Source organism: Lampetra fluviatilis, chromosome 23 (assembly GCF_964198595.1).
Source record: "Lampetra fluviatilis chromosome 23, kcLamFluv1.1, whole genome shotgun sequence".
NCBI lineage: Eukaryota > Metazoa > Chordata > Hyperoartia > Petromyzontiformes > Petromyzontidae > Lampetra > Lampetra fluviatilis.
Window position 1 is genome coordinate 1,035,132 of NC_136297.1, and position 13,013 is coordinate 1,048,144.

General features: G+C 56.4%; 1 protein-coding gene across 1 annotated transcript in view; it reads right to left on the bottom strand.

Moving 5' to 3' along the window:
- The window catches only part of ENPP2 (ectonucleotide pyrophosphatase/phosphodiesterase 2), a 78,265-nt gene extending 66,766 nt beyond the window's left edge, over positions 1-11,499 (bottom strand). Inside the window, exons 1-6 of the mRNA XM_078866821.1 lie at positions 11,481-11,499; positions 10,173-10,250; positions 4,150-4,216; positions 2,919-3,050; positions 1,792-1,917; positions 718-778 (exon numbers count right to left, since the gene is read on the bottom strand). Of these exons, the coding sequence (XP_078722947.1) occupies positions 718-778; positions 1,792-1,917; positions 2,919-3,050; positions 4,150-4,216; positions 10,173-10,199 (413 nt within the window). The 5' untranslated portion in view covers positions 10,200-10,250; positions 11,481-11,499. The remainder of the gene's footprint in view (positions 1-717; positions 779-1,791; positions 1,918-2,918; positions 3,051-4,149; positions 4,217-10,172; positions 10,251-11,480) is intronic.
- Positions 11,500-13,013: the final 1,514 nt, after the last annotated feature.

Sequence of the window (13,013 nt, forward strand, 5' to 3'; positions counted from 1 at the left end):
ACACAGAGACCCACAGACTAACACAGAGACCCACAGACTCACACAGAGACCCACAGACTCACACAGAGACCCACAGACTCACACAGAGACCCACAGACTAACACAGAGACCCACAGACTCACACAGAGACCCACAGACTCACACAGAGACCCACAGACTCACACAGAGACCCACAGACTCACACAGAGACCCACAGACTCACACAGAGACCCACAGACTCACACAGAGACCCACAGACTCACACAGAGACCCACAGACTCACACAGAGACACACAGACTCACACAGAGACCCACAGACTAACACAGAGACCCACAGACTCACACAGAGACCCACAGACTCACACAGAGACCCACAGACTCACACAGAGACCCACAGACTCACACAGAGACCCACAGACTCACACAGAGACCCGTAGACTCACAAAGAGACCCACAGACTCACACAGAGACCTACAGACTCACACAGAGACCCACATACTCACACAGAGACCCGTAGACTCACACAGAGACCCGTAGACTCACACAGAGACCCACAGACTCACACAGAGACCTATGACTGTCTAGAGATAAGCTCGCTCACTGCTCCTGTGCAGCGTCTGGAGAGGCGGACGCGTTGGGGCTGCCTCTGTGAGGACCCACGATGCCCCGTGCTGTATTCACGGCGTGCACCCTGGTGGACACTCACCCAGGCAGACACTCACCCTGGTGGATACTCACCCTGGTGGACACTCGGGCTCTGCGGTGTCGTCACACTGGTCGTCCACCCAGTGCTTCTCTCCTGTTCCAAACGACAGCAGCTCCAGCCGGTGACGACGACGCTCCTCTCTCTCGCCATCCCTTCTAGTCCACCCCTCTAGTCCACCCCCTATAGTCAACCCCCTCTAGTCTACCCCTCTAGTGCACCCCCTCTACTCCACCCCTCTACTCCACCCCCTCTACTTCACCCCTCCACTCCACCCCCTCTAGTCCACCCCCTCTACTCCACCCCTCTACTCCACCCCCTCTACTCCACCCCCTCTACTCCACCCCGCTACTCCACCCCTTCTACTCCACCCCTGTAGTCCACCCCTCTATCGTTAGCGTGCTGCGCTGTGCTACAGAGCCCGGTGACCCGAGCTCAATTCCCGCTCACGGCCACCACCAGTGACGATAGTCTGAGTGCCTGGTGCAGTGTAAACATCGCCGGGCGAGTAATTTGAAGGTCATGTTTCAGCATGACCCGTGGCCGGGCGTGTGTAAACATCGCCGCTTAGGGAGACAAAGGCGGCCGGGCATGGATGCTGGCCACCCACCCACCCCCCTCGTGTACCGTCACAGGTGCTGCTACTCGCCGCTAACAGCACTTGCCTCAACAGTCTGTCACAGGCTACACGGGCAGGGATCTTTGTGATCCCCCCAACTGAGTCGCGTGGAGGTGATCGTTCTGCATTGGGATGTCACTCGTCCAACAGCAGTCCGACTGCGCGTGGTTTTGTTCGTGGGAGGAAACCCGAAGAAGCCGGAGCAAACCCATGCAGACCGGCGGGGGGAGGAGAGGGAACACAACGACCTCCGCACAGAATCGGGAGTCGAACTCAGGCACCACCCTTGCTGCGAGTGTCACCACCACCACCGGCGGTGCCGAGCGTAACGGTGTCATGGGAACCGCCGAGCGATGTCGCCGAGTGATGTCGCCGAGCGTGACGGCGTCGCGGGGAACCGCCGAGCGGATGTGCCGAGAGCTCGCTCGTCCGTCGTTCGTCGTCATCATCAGGCGTGGTGCGCGGTGTGGGGGGGGTCGAAGGGACGCACCTTTGCAGACGACGTTGTAGTTGGTGCAGCAGTCTCTGTGCTCGAGGCAATCGTCCGCACAGTTGCAGTACGTCTGGTTGGTGCGCTTCTCCCCACAGCGCGACTTGATGCAGTTCCACGCGTAGCCTGCACGAGCGAGCGGGGGAGAAGGGGAATGAGCGAGGGAGCGAGTGAGCAGGGGGGCGAGTGAAGGAACGAGTGAGGGAGCAGAGGAGTGGGAGAGTGAGTGAAGGAATGAGTGAGGGAGAGAGCGAGTGATGGAGCCCTACCGAGCACACAGCAAGGGGAGGCTCACACGCTCGTCGATTGGAAGTGATTCACAGCAGGGTAGAGTTTCTCAGAATGTTCTCCTGGTTGCAGATATGCTGCAGTAAGTGGCACGTGACGAGTAGTAGCCAAAGGTGTGCTGGATGCGCCGTACGTAGCCAACCGCGCTCATCAGAGGTGCGAGTGACCGTGATGCACAAGCGGATTTAGGGCAAAATCGGTACGGCTGGGAACCCAATGCAGCAGTAGCAGCAGGTCGTCGTCGTCATGAGATGGGATGAGAGAAGGCGTGTGAGGTGCGTGCGGTATGTGTGGGGCGCGGTGTGTATGCGGTGTGTGTGCAGCATGGTGTGTGTGTGTGTGGCACGGTGCGGTGTGTGTGTGTGGTGTGAGTGCAGCACGGTGTGTGCGGTGTGTGGTGTGAGTGCAGCACGGTGTGTGCGGTGTGTGTAGGGCGCGGTGTGTACGCGGTGTGTGTGCAGCATGGTGTGTGTGTGTGTGGCACGGTGCGGTGTGTGTGCGGCATGGTGTATGTGTGTGTGTGTGGTGTGGTGTGAGTGCGGCACAGTGTGTGTGGTGTGGTGTGTGTACGGCACGGTATGTGTGGTGTGTGTGCGGCACGGTGTGTGAGTGCAGCACGGTGTGTGTGTGGTGTGTACGATGTGAGTGTGGTGTGTGTGTGTGTGGCACGGTGTGTATGTGTGTGATGTGTGTACGATGTGAGTGCGGTGTGTGTGTGTGTGGCGTGTGTGTGGTGTGTGTGCGGCACGGTGTGTGTGCGGCACAGTGTGTGTGTGGTGTGTGTGTATGGTGTGTGTAGTGTGTGCGGCACGGTGTGTGCGTGCGGTGCGGCAGAGCACCTGGCTGGATGCACAACTCGTTGAAGTCGGCGCAGCACGTGTTGTAGGCGATGCAGAGCGCATCGCAGCTGCACGCGTCCTCGGTGCTGGGGGTCACCTCGAAGCAGCGCTCCCTGCACGACGAGGTCGACCCTGGGCCCACACGCGGCCCACACGCGGCGCCGTCAGTACGCGGTGGCCACCACCACCGCCACCACCACCGCCACCACCGCCGCCACCGCCACTGCCACCACCGCCACCACCACCGCCGCCACCACCGCCACCGCTCTACTCCCCCCGCTTGCAGGTTTTTAGTCGTCAAGTGCAGCCCTGCGCCCACTCAACGCAGGGGGTTCGCGTTCCCACCCCTGGTGGCCGCCCCCCTTGGTTAATACTGCGGCCGCCTTTGATTTCCCAGTGGCGATGTTTGCTACCCACCGCACCAGCTACTCGTTTGAGGCTCAGTCGACCTAGCGGAGGCCCAGGACCGGTTCAAAGAATCGTCACCGGGCGTCTAAAGATCCCGGCGAATGTCGTTTGCAGGGGTCGGCGACCGTGAGCCACTGGCGTCCACGGTCCCAGAATTTGCCCGAATCGAAGAATTCCACCGACAACGACTCGGGTGGGATGAAAGACAAAGATCCCCCGTGTAGCCTCTAAGAGACTGTTGGGGCAAGTGCGGTTAGCGAGCACCTACGAAGGCCGGCACGGCACACGAGCGGGTGGGTGGCCCGCACCACGCCCGGCCACCTTTGTCTCCCCAGTGGCGATGTTTACTACGACACATCGGTGTTGGTGGCCGTGAGCGAGAATCGTAACTCGGGTCGGGTGCCGCGCAGTGGCAGCTTCCGCTGGGGGGGCCCCTCGCATGCAGTAGATTCACAAAGATCTGTCGACTGCCATCACTGTTAAATGCAAATGCCATGCTCGTGTTGAGGATGGTTAACGTGGGAGGTACAAGGGTGGTAACTGCGGTTACTATGGGAGGGGTAAGGGTGGTTACCGTGGTTATTATGGCCAGGGTAAGGATGGTTACCATGGTTACTGTGGAAGAGGAAAGGGTGGTTATCGCGGTAACTATGGGAGGGGTAAGGATGGTAACCGTGGTTACTGTGGGAGAGGGAAGGGTGGTTATCGCGGTTACTATGGGAGGGGTAAGGGTGGTTACCGTGGTTACTATGGGAGGGGTAAGGGTGGTTACCGTGGTTACTATGGGAGGGGTAAGGGTGGTTATTGCGGTTGCCATGGTTACCCTGGGAGCGGTTGAGGATGCTGGGGAGGCTCATTCCGCTCGCGACGCCGGTCCAGAGCGCAGCCACCTGCGTACAGTGTGAGTACAGTGCACGTACAGTGAGTACAGTGCGGGTGCGCGTACAGTACGTGCGTGTAAAGTACGCAACGGTTCTCACCGTACAGTACAAATGCAGTACACGAGAAAGTACTGTACACACATCACATACACACAGCACACATCACATACACACAGCACATACACACAGCACACATCACATACACACAGCACACATCACATACACACAGCACACATAACATACACACAGCACACATCACATACACACAGCACACATCACATACACACAGCACACATCACATACACACAGCACACATCACATACACACAGCACACATCACATACACACAGCACACATCACATACACACAGCACACATCACATACACACAGCACACATCACATACACACAGCACACATCACATACACACAGCACACATCACATACACACAGCACATATACACAACAACCGCCATTCACCACTAATCGGCGTTGACGTCACCACGACGCTTGTGCCAGGCTAGGTGCACGTTGAGGTCACGTGAAGTGTCGAACGCCCGCTGGCAGGAGGTCACGGGGCAGACCCAGCAGGTGCCACGGGTCGACTGACTGAGATGACCCAGATGACTGGCTGATGCACCAACCTGTACCCCCTACTGTGCCAACTTGCTGTGCTTTAGCCACCCGGCACTCCGCTCGTTGTTGTGAGCGTCGCTCCTCCGCCCTCCGTTGTTGTTGGAGGGCGACTGCCTCCAACTGCCCAGTAGCGTCCTTCACGAGCCTCCTCCACTGAGGCCGATCTTGACACCGCTGGTACCAGTCATCGGCAAGTCCACTCAGCTCCACGTCCTCCTGTACCACATCACTCCATCTCTACTCTAGCCCGTACCGCGCCCGTCTAGCCCCCTCGATCCGGCCAAACAAAAGCTGCTTAGGCATGCGGTGGCTGGGCATGCGGGCTACATGACCCAGCCAACGCAGCCTTGCCTGCCGGAGGAGCTCACCGATGGAACTTTGTCCAGACATACACATCACATACACACAACACATCACATACACAACACATACACACAGCATACATCACATACACACATCACATGACACAGCAAACCACACAACACAGCATATTCACATATACAAAGACAAAGATCACCCCGTATAGCCTTAACAGACTGTAGGGGCAAGTGCCTTTTAGCGCGCACCTTTGAAGGCTAGCACGGCACACCAGGGGGTGGGTTGCCACAACCACGCCCGGCCGCCTTTGTCTCCCCAGTGGCATTGTTTTTTACACACCGCATGGGTACTCATTTGAGGTTGAGTCGCCCTAGGGGAGGCCCAGGACCAATTCAGATCATCGTCACTGGTGTTGGCCATGGGCGGGAATCGAATTCGAGTGGTCGGTGTCGTGGCGAAGCGCGATAACCACGACCGCTACCAACAGCGCACATCACACACAGCACGCATCACACCAAACACACAACACACACAGCACACCAAACACACAACACACACAGCACACACAACACACACAGCACACACATCACACAGCACACACAGCACACAGTACACCAAACACACAACACACCAAACACAGCACACATAGCACACACATCACACACAGCACACACAGCACGCATCACGCCAAACACACAGCACACACAACACACACATCACACACAGCACACACATCACACACAGCACACCAAACACACAGCACACACATCACACACAGCACACACATCATACACAGCACACACAGCACACACAGCACGCATCACACCAAACACAGCACACACAACACACACAGCACACACAGCACGCATCACACCAAACACAGCACACACATCACACACATCACACCAAACACACATCACACCAAACACACATCACACACAGCACACACATCACACCAAACACATCACACCAAACACACAACACACAGCACACACATCACACACAGCACGCATCACACCTAACACACAGCACACACATCACACACAGCACGCATCACACCAAACACACATCACACACAGCACACACATCACACAGCACACACATCACACCAAACACACATCACACACAGCACACACAGCACACCAAACACACATCACACACATCACACACAGCACGCATCACACCAAACACACCAAACACACATCACACACAGCACGCATCACACCAAACACAGCACACACAACACACACAGCACACACATCACACAGTACAAACCACACAGCACACCAAACACACAGCACACACATCACACCAAACACACAGCACACACAGCACGTATCACACCGCACACACAGCACACACATCACACAGTACAAATCACACACACATCACATAGTACACAGCACACTTCACACCACACACACATATTACATACACACATCAAACACAGCACACACACATCACATAGTACACACCACACAGTACACACCGCATACAGCACACATCACATACACACAGCAAACCACACAGCACATCGCACACCGCACACAACTGGTATCAGCTTTACACTGGCGATCATTTGAGTCTGAGACTCGCGTGTGAGTGTGGATACTCCGTAAGTCCATGGTTCTCTGTGTAAGTTCATGGTTCTCTGTGTAAGTCCATGGTTCTCTGTGTAAGTCCATGGTTCTCTATGTAAGTGCATGGTTCTCTGTGTAAGTCCATGGTTCTCTGTGTAAGTCCATGGTTCTCTGTGTAAGTCCATGGTTCTCTATGTAAGTGCATGGTTCTCTGTGTAAGTCCATGGTTCTCTGTGTAAGTCCATGGTTCTCTGTGTAAGTCCATGGTTCTCTGTGTAAGTTCATGGCTCTCTGTGTAAGTTCATGGTTCTCTGTGTAAGTCCATGGTTCTCTGTGTAAGTCCATGTTTCTCTGTGTAGGTCCATGGTTCTCTGTGTAAGTCCATGGTTCTCTGTGTAAGTTCATGGTTCTCTGTGTAAGTCCATGGTTCTCTGTGTAAGTCCATGTTTCTCTGTGTAAGTCCATGGTTCTCTGTGTAAGTCCATGGTTCTCTGTGTAAGTCCATGGTTCTCTGTGTAAGTCCATGGCTCTCTGTGTAAGTCCATGGTTCTCTGTGTAAGTCCATGGTTCTCTGTGTAAGTCCATGGTTCTCTGTGTGAGTCCATGGTTCTCTGTGTAAGTTCATGGCTCTCTGTGTAAGTTCATGGTTCTCTGTGTAAGTCGATCAACTCTCTAGCACTCAGAATGTGGCCCCAATATCTCAAACATTGCGTTTGACGGCATGACAGGACCATGGTGTCACACGGGCGCCGCGGTGGCTAGGGGAATGTTAACTACCTCGCCTGGTATGCAGGAGGTCGTGGGATCGATATCCCGATCCTGACGGCTGCTGCTGTATATTTTGACATTGCGTGTCACTTTCTCCCTGCCATCATTATCATCACGGTGGCTAGGAGATGTTAACTACCTCGCCTGGTATGCAGGAGGTCGTGGGATTGATATCCCGACCCTGACGGCTGCTGCTGTATATTTTGAGAATGCGTGTCACTCTCTCTGTCATCATTATCATCATCACGGTGGCTAGGAGATGTTAACTACCTCGCCGGGTATGCAGGAGGTCGTGGGATCGATATCCCAACCCTGACGGCTGCTGCTGTATATTTTGAGATTGCGTGTCATTCTCTCTATCATCATCATCACGGTGGCTAGGAGATGTTAACTACCTCGCCGGGTATGCAGGAGTTCGTGGGTTCGATAACCGGACGCTGACACCTGCTGCTGTATATTTGGAGTTTGCGTGTCTCTCTCTCTCTCCCCGTGGTTGCGTGGATTTTTCTCTGGGTTCTCCGGTTTTCCCCCTCCACATGTAGTATCGGCATGACGCGTTTTAGAGTATTTTGCTACTGTTATAAATGTCCACGTCATGATGATGATGATAAGCCCACTTCGTTGAGCTATCATTTGTGATAACCAGTGTCGCTTCTATAGTAGTTCAGCGGGGCCTTAGCTGATAAAATAAAAACGAGTTTTAGTTGAGGTTTGAGAGTTCGTGATGGAGCCATGCTTATCAATCCGCTTGTTGACCCAGGAAAGCCTCACTGAGTCTCGTGACTTGGTGATGTTCTTCAGGAGGGTCCTGCCAGCCTCTGGCAGCAGTACAGAGCGATGTTGCTGCTACCGCTGCTGCTGCCGCTGCTGCTGTGGCATCCCAATTGAGTGATGTGCAGGTGACGTTTCAACAATTGGGATTGTCGGTTGGTGAACACCACTCAGTTGCGTCCTGTGTGTGTGCCGATTTGGCTCGAACATCAAAGTCAGCAACTGCGAACGTAACTATTTGTTTGTTATTGTACCAGGTAAGGCCCCACTGAGCGATGTGGCACTTTTTGCAGAAGCGACCCTGGCCATCACAGATGGTAGCCCAACGAAGTGGGCTTATCGTCGTCACCATCGCGTGGAAAGTTATAGCAGCAGTCAAATACTCTAAACGCGTGTTTCTAAGTGTGAAGGGAAAATCCGGAGGTCCCGGTGAAAAATCCACGCGAACTCTAAATACACAGCAGCAGGCGTCAGGGTCGGGATATCGAACCCACGACCTCCTGCATACCGGGAGAGGTAGTTAACATCTGCTAGCCACCGTGGCGCCACGAGCTCTTGTGAGTCGTGTAGCCCGGGGTGGCTGCGGTCCCCGTTAACCGGTTACGACAGAACCCGTTAACCGGTTACTACGGACACCACGGCGTTATCCACGTCTGTCAACGCACGGAACACGACGGGAGCGGTGGCGCAGTGGTTAGCGCGTTGCGCCACAATGCACCCGGGGGGCGAGGGGAGTTCAATTCTTGTCCGCGGCGGCTCGAGAGAGACATCAGTGGCGAGTGATTTCTGACCCGCAAACTGCGGCCTTTCCCTCCACCCCGTCCACCACGAAACATTCACCACCCCGCACTGACCGGCGTGGCGAAGTATGGCCAAACGATCAGCCATGACGCGGAGACGACTCGCGGGGTGGAAGGCCGTCACTCGGCAGTGGAGTGACATGAGTATATGACTATACATGCGTTTTATAAAGCTACACACACACACGGATTCAATCAAGCCCTTTAGGCACGGCAGTGCAAGCACCCCCAAAGAATCGTCTGTGTTTCAGATCAGTCGGCACACAAAAGGCATTAATAATGAACGTCTTTCGCTCACTAATCCTCCCGCGGATTAGAACATTTAAACACGCACACACACAACGACAACAAAGATCCCCCGTATAGAATCAACAGATTGTTGGGGCAAGTGCTGTTAGCTATCATCTATGAAGGCAGGAACGGTAAACGATGGGATGGGTGGCCAGCACCACGCCCGACCGCCTTTGTCTCCCCAGTGGAGATGTTTACGACACACCGCACCAGGTACTCATTTGAGGCTGAGTCGAGTTAGGGGCGACCCAGGACCGGTTCAAATAATCGTCACCGGTGTTGGCCGTGAGCAGGAATCGAACTCGGGTTGCGGGCTTCATAGCGCAGCGTAGCGCTAACCACTACACCACCGCTCCCCGCACACACACATCAGACTTAAGTACACACGCACACGTGGCACAATTAACTTTTGTAAATTGAATTCGCGGATTAGGTAAGGTCCGTCCGGATGATGCGGTCCCGGTCTCGTTACCCTTTGCCGAACGCAGCGAGACTCACGTCCAGTGCAGTCCAAACCCCCCGCTTTTACGACGCTTTAACGAGCTCATTATCGTCGCATGCCACCCACACGCAAGTCTACCCGGCGACCCGGGGAGGGAAACTCAATCATATTTCCCCTCTCGCCTCCGCGTGGCTGTGGCCGGTCGTGTCAGCTCGTGCCAACCCCACGCCCGCTGCCCCGCTCAGCGCTGTGGAGCGCGACCACGATGACATGGATCGAGGCGAGCGAGGATCGCGGTAGTAGTCGTGGTTGGTGGTGGTGGTGGTGCCGGCAGCGAGCGAGTGGATTGTACGTTGCATTTACCTGTAGGATCACGCTCAACATCCCCATGACGGCAGCTCTCTCTCTCTCCTCGTGCGCTCGTTCGAAGTCGCCTCTTCGCTGAGAGGGCGGGTGGGTGCCGGGGGGTGGGGTGATGACCCAGCAGCGAGCGAGTGAGTCACAGTGGCCGGTTCAATATTTCACGTCGCCACGAAAAATGTCAGCGACCGTGGAGACGGACAGAGGTAGACGCGTGGCGCCGTGGCTCGTACCGGACTCAGCCACCCGCCCACACGACTACCCACACACACACTCACTCAGCCACTCACCCACACGACTACCCACACACACACTCACTCAGCCACTCACCCACACGACTACCCACACACACACTCACTCAGCCACTCACCCACACGACTACCCACACACACACTCACTCAGCCACTCACCCACACGACTACCCACACACACACTCACTCAGCCACTCACCCACACGACTACCCACACACACACTCACTCAGCCACTCACCCACACGACTACCCACACACACACTCAGCCACTCACCCACACGACTACCCACACACACACTCACTCAGCCACTCACCCACACGACTACCCACACACACACTCACTCAGCCACCCACACACACACTCACTCAGCCACTCACCCACACGACTACCCACACACACTCACTCAGCCACCCACACACTCACTCACTCAGCCGCTCACCCACACACACACTCAGCCACTCACCCACACACACTCACTCAGCCACTCACCAACACACACACTCACTCAGCCACCCGCCCTCACACACACTCACTCAGCCACTCACTCACACGACTACCCACACACTCAGCCACCCACCCACACGACTACCCACACACACACTCACTCAGCCACCCGCCCACACGACTACCCACACACACACTCACTCAGCCACCCACACACACGACTACCCACACACTCAGCCACCCACCCACACGACTACCCACACACACACTCACTCAGCCACCCGCCCACACACACACTCACTCAGCCACTCACCCACACGACTACCCACACACACACTCACTCAGCCACCCACACACACGACTACCCACACACTCACTCACTCAGCCACCCACACGACTACCCACTCACTCAGCCATCCACCCACGCCACTACCCACACACTCACTCACTCAGCCACCCACACGCCCACTCGGTCACCCACGCCACTACCTACCCACACACTCACTTAGTCACCCACACGCTCACTCGGTCACCCACACGCTCACTCGGTCACCCACACACGGCTACCCACTCTCTCTCTCACAAACCCAGCCACCCACTCCTCACTCACTCACCGCTCCTGTCACGCCACACACAGCGCTCTTCTCACAGCAGCCCCGCACTCGCTCCTGATGCACCCCCCGCACCACCCTCCCTCCTTCTCCCACCCACACAGCTGCTCGCACCCACGGCACACGCAGGCAGCGAGAGACAGAGAGAGACAGAGAGAGGTCAGAGACAGAGAGCAAGAGAAAGAAAGAGACACACAAGCAAGACAGAGAGAGAGCCAGTGGCGAGAGAGACAGCGAGACAGAGACACAGTGGCGAGAGAGACAGCGAGACAGAGAGAGACAGCGAGACAGACAGCGAGAGAGAGACACAGAGACGAAAGTGTTCGTGCGGAGCCGCGAGCCCCCGGCTTTTACTGTCACCATCAGAGAGGAAAGTTAAAAAAAACATTCGTGAATAATAATAAAATAATTCCACCAACACCCCCCTCCACCTTTCTCCTTCTCTGCTGCGGTTCCTAAATGTTCCTCCCAGTTTCTTCTGTCGAGGGGGGGGGGCGAGGGTTGGGAGGGGCACCGCCACCGGGATGGGTTACGGGGTGCGCGGAGCGCCTCTGAGCGCGTGGGGGGGGGGTCCCAACACGTGGCTCTCATTTCAGCGAGAGGACCTCACCTCTTCCTCTCTCACCCGGCACCCCCTACGCCGCCCCCTTCTCTCCTCCGGGGGGTGGTGGGGGGGTCTCTGTGGCCAGCAGTAAGCAGTGCACCACCACCACTACACGGAGCCACCCCGAGTCGTTGGCGCCGCTCGGTGGAGCTGTGCCGACTGCCCTCCCTCCGCTCTCCGGCACCGCAACACCCGCTGAGCATCGTCGATTTGCCTTCCGCAAACTTCTCCCGGGCGATAATTCCCAAACAACGCTGCTCCCAGTCCGAGTGGGTCGCGTTCAGCGCACGCACGGAGACAAAAGAGGCAAAGATCCCTGCCCACCACCCCTCCCCGCCGCCCGTGTCGCCTTCAATGGACTGTCGGGGCAAGTGCTGTGAGTGGCGAGTGGCGCCAATGTAGGGACACGAGGGGTGGTTCAATACCGCGGCCGCCCGCCTACCTTTTGGCACAGACACACACACAGACACACACACAACAACAACAACAACCGCCATTCGCCACTAAGTGGCGGTGACGTCACCACGACGCTTGTGCCAGGCCATGTGCACCTTGAGGCCACGTGAAGTGTCGAACGCCCGCTGGCAGGAGGTCACGGGGCAGACCCAGGTGCCACGGGTCGACTGACCGAGATGACCGAGATGACTGGCTGATGCACCACCTGTGTCCCCTACTGTACCAACTTGCTGTGCTTTAGCCACCCGGCGCTCCGCTCGTTGTTGTGAGCGTCGCTCCTCCGCCCTCCGTTGTTGTTGGAGGGCGACTGCCTCCAACTGCCCAGTAGCGTCCTTCACGAGCCTCCTCCACAGAGGCCGATCTTGACACCGCTGGTACCAGTCATCGGCAAGTCCACTCAGCTCCACGTCCTCCTGTACCACATCACTCCATCTCTTCTCAAGCCCGTACCGCGCCCGTCTAGCCCCCTCAATCCG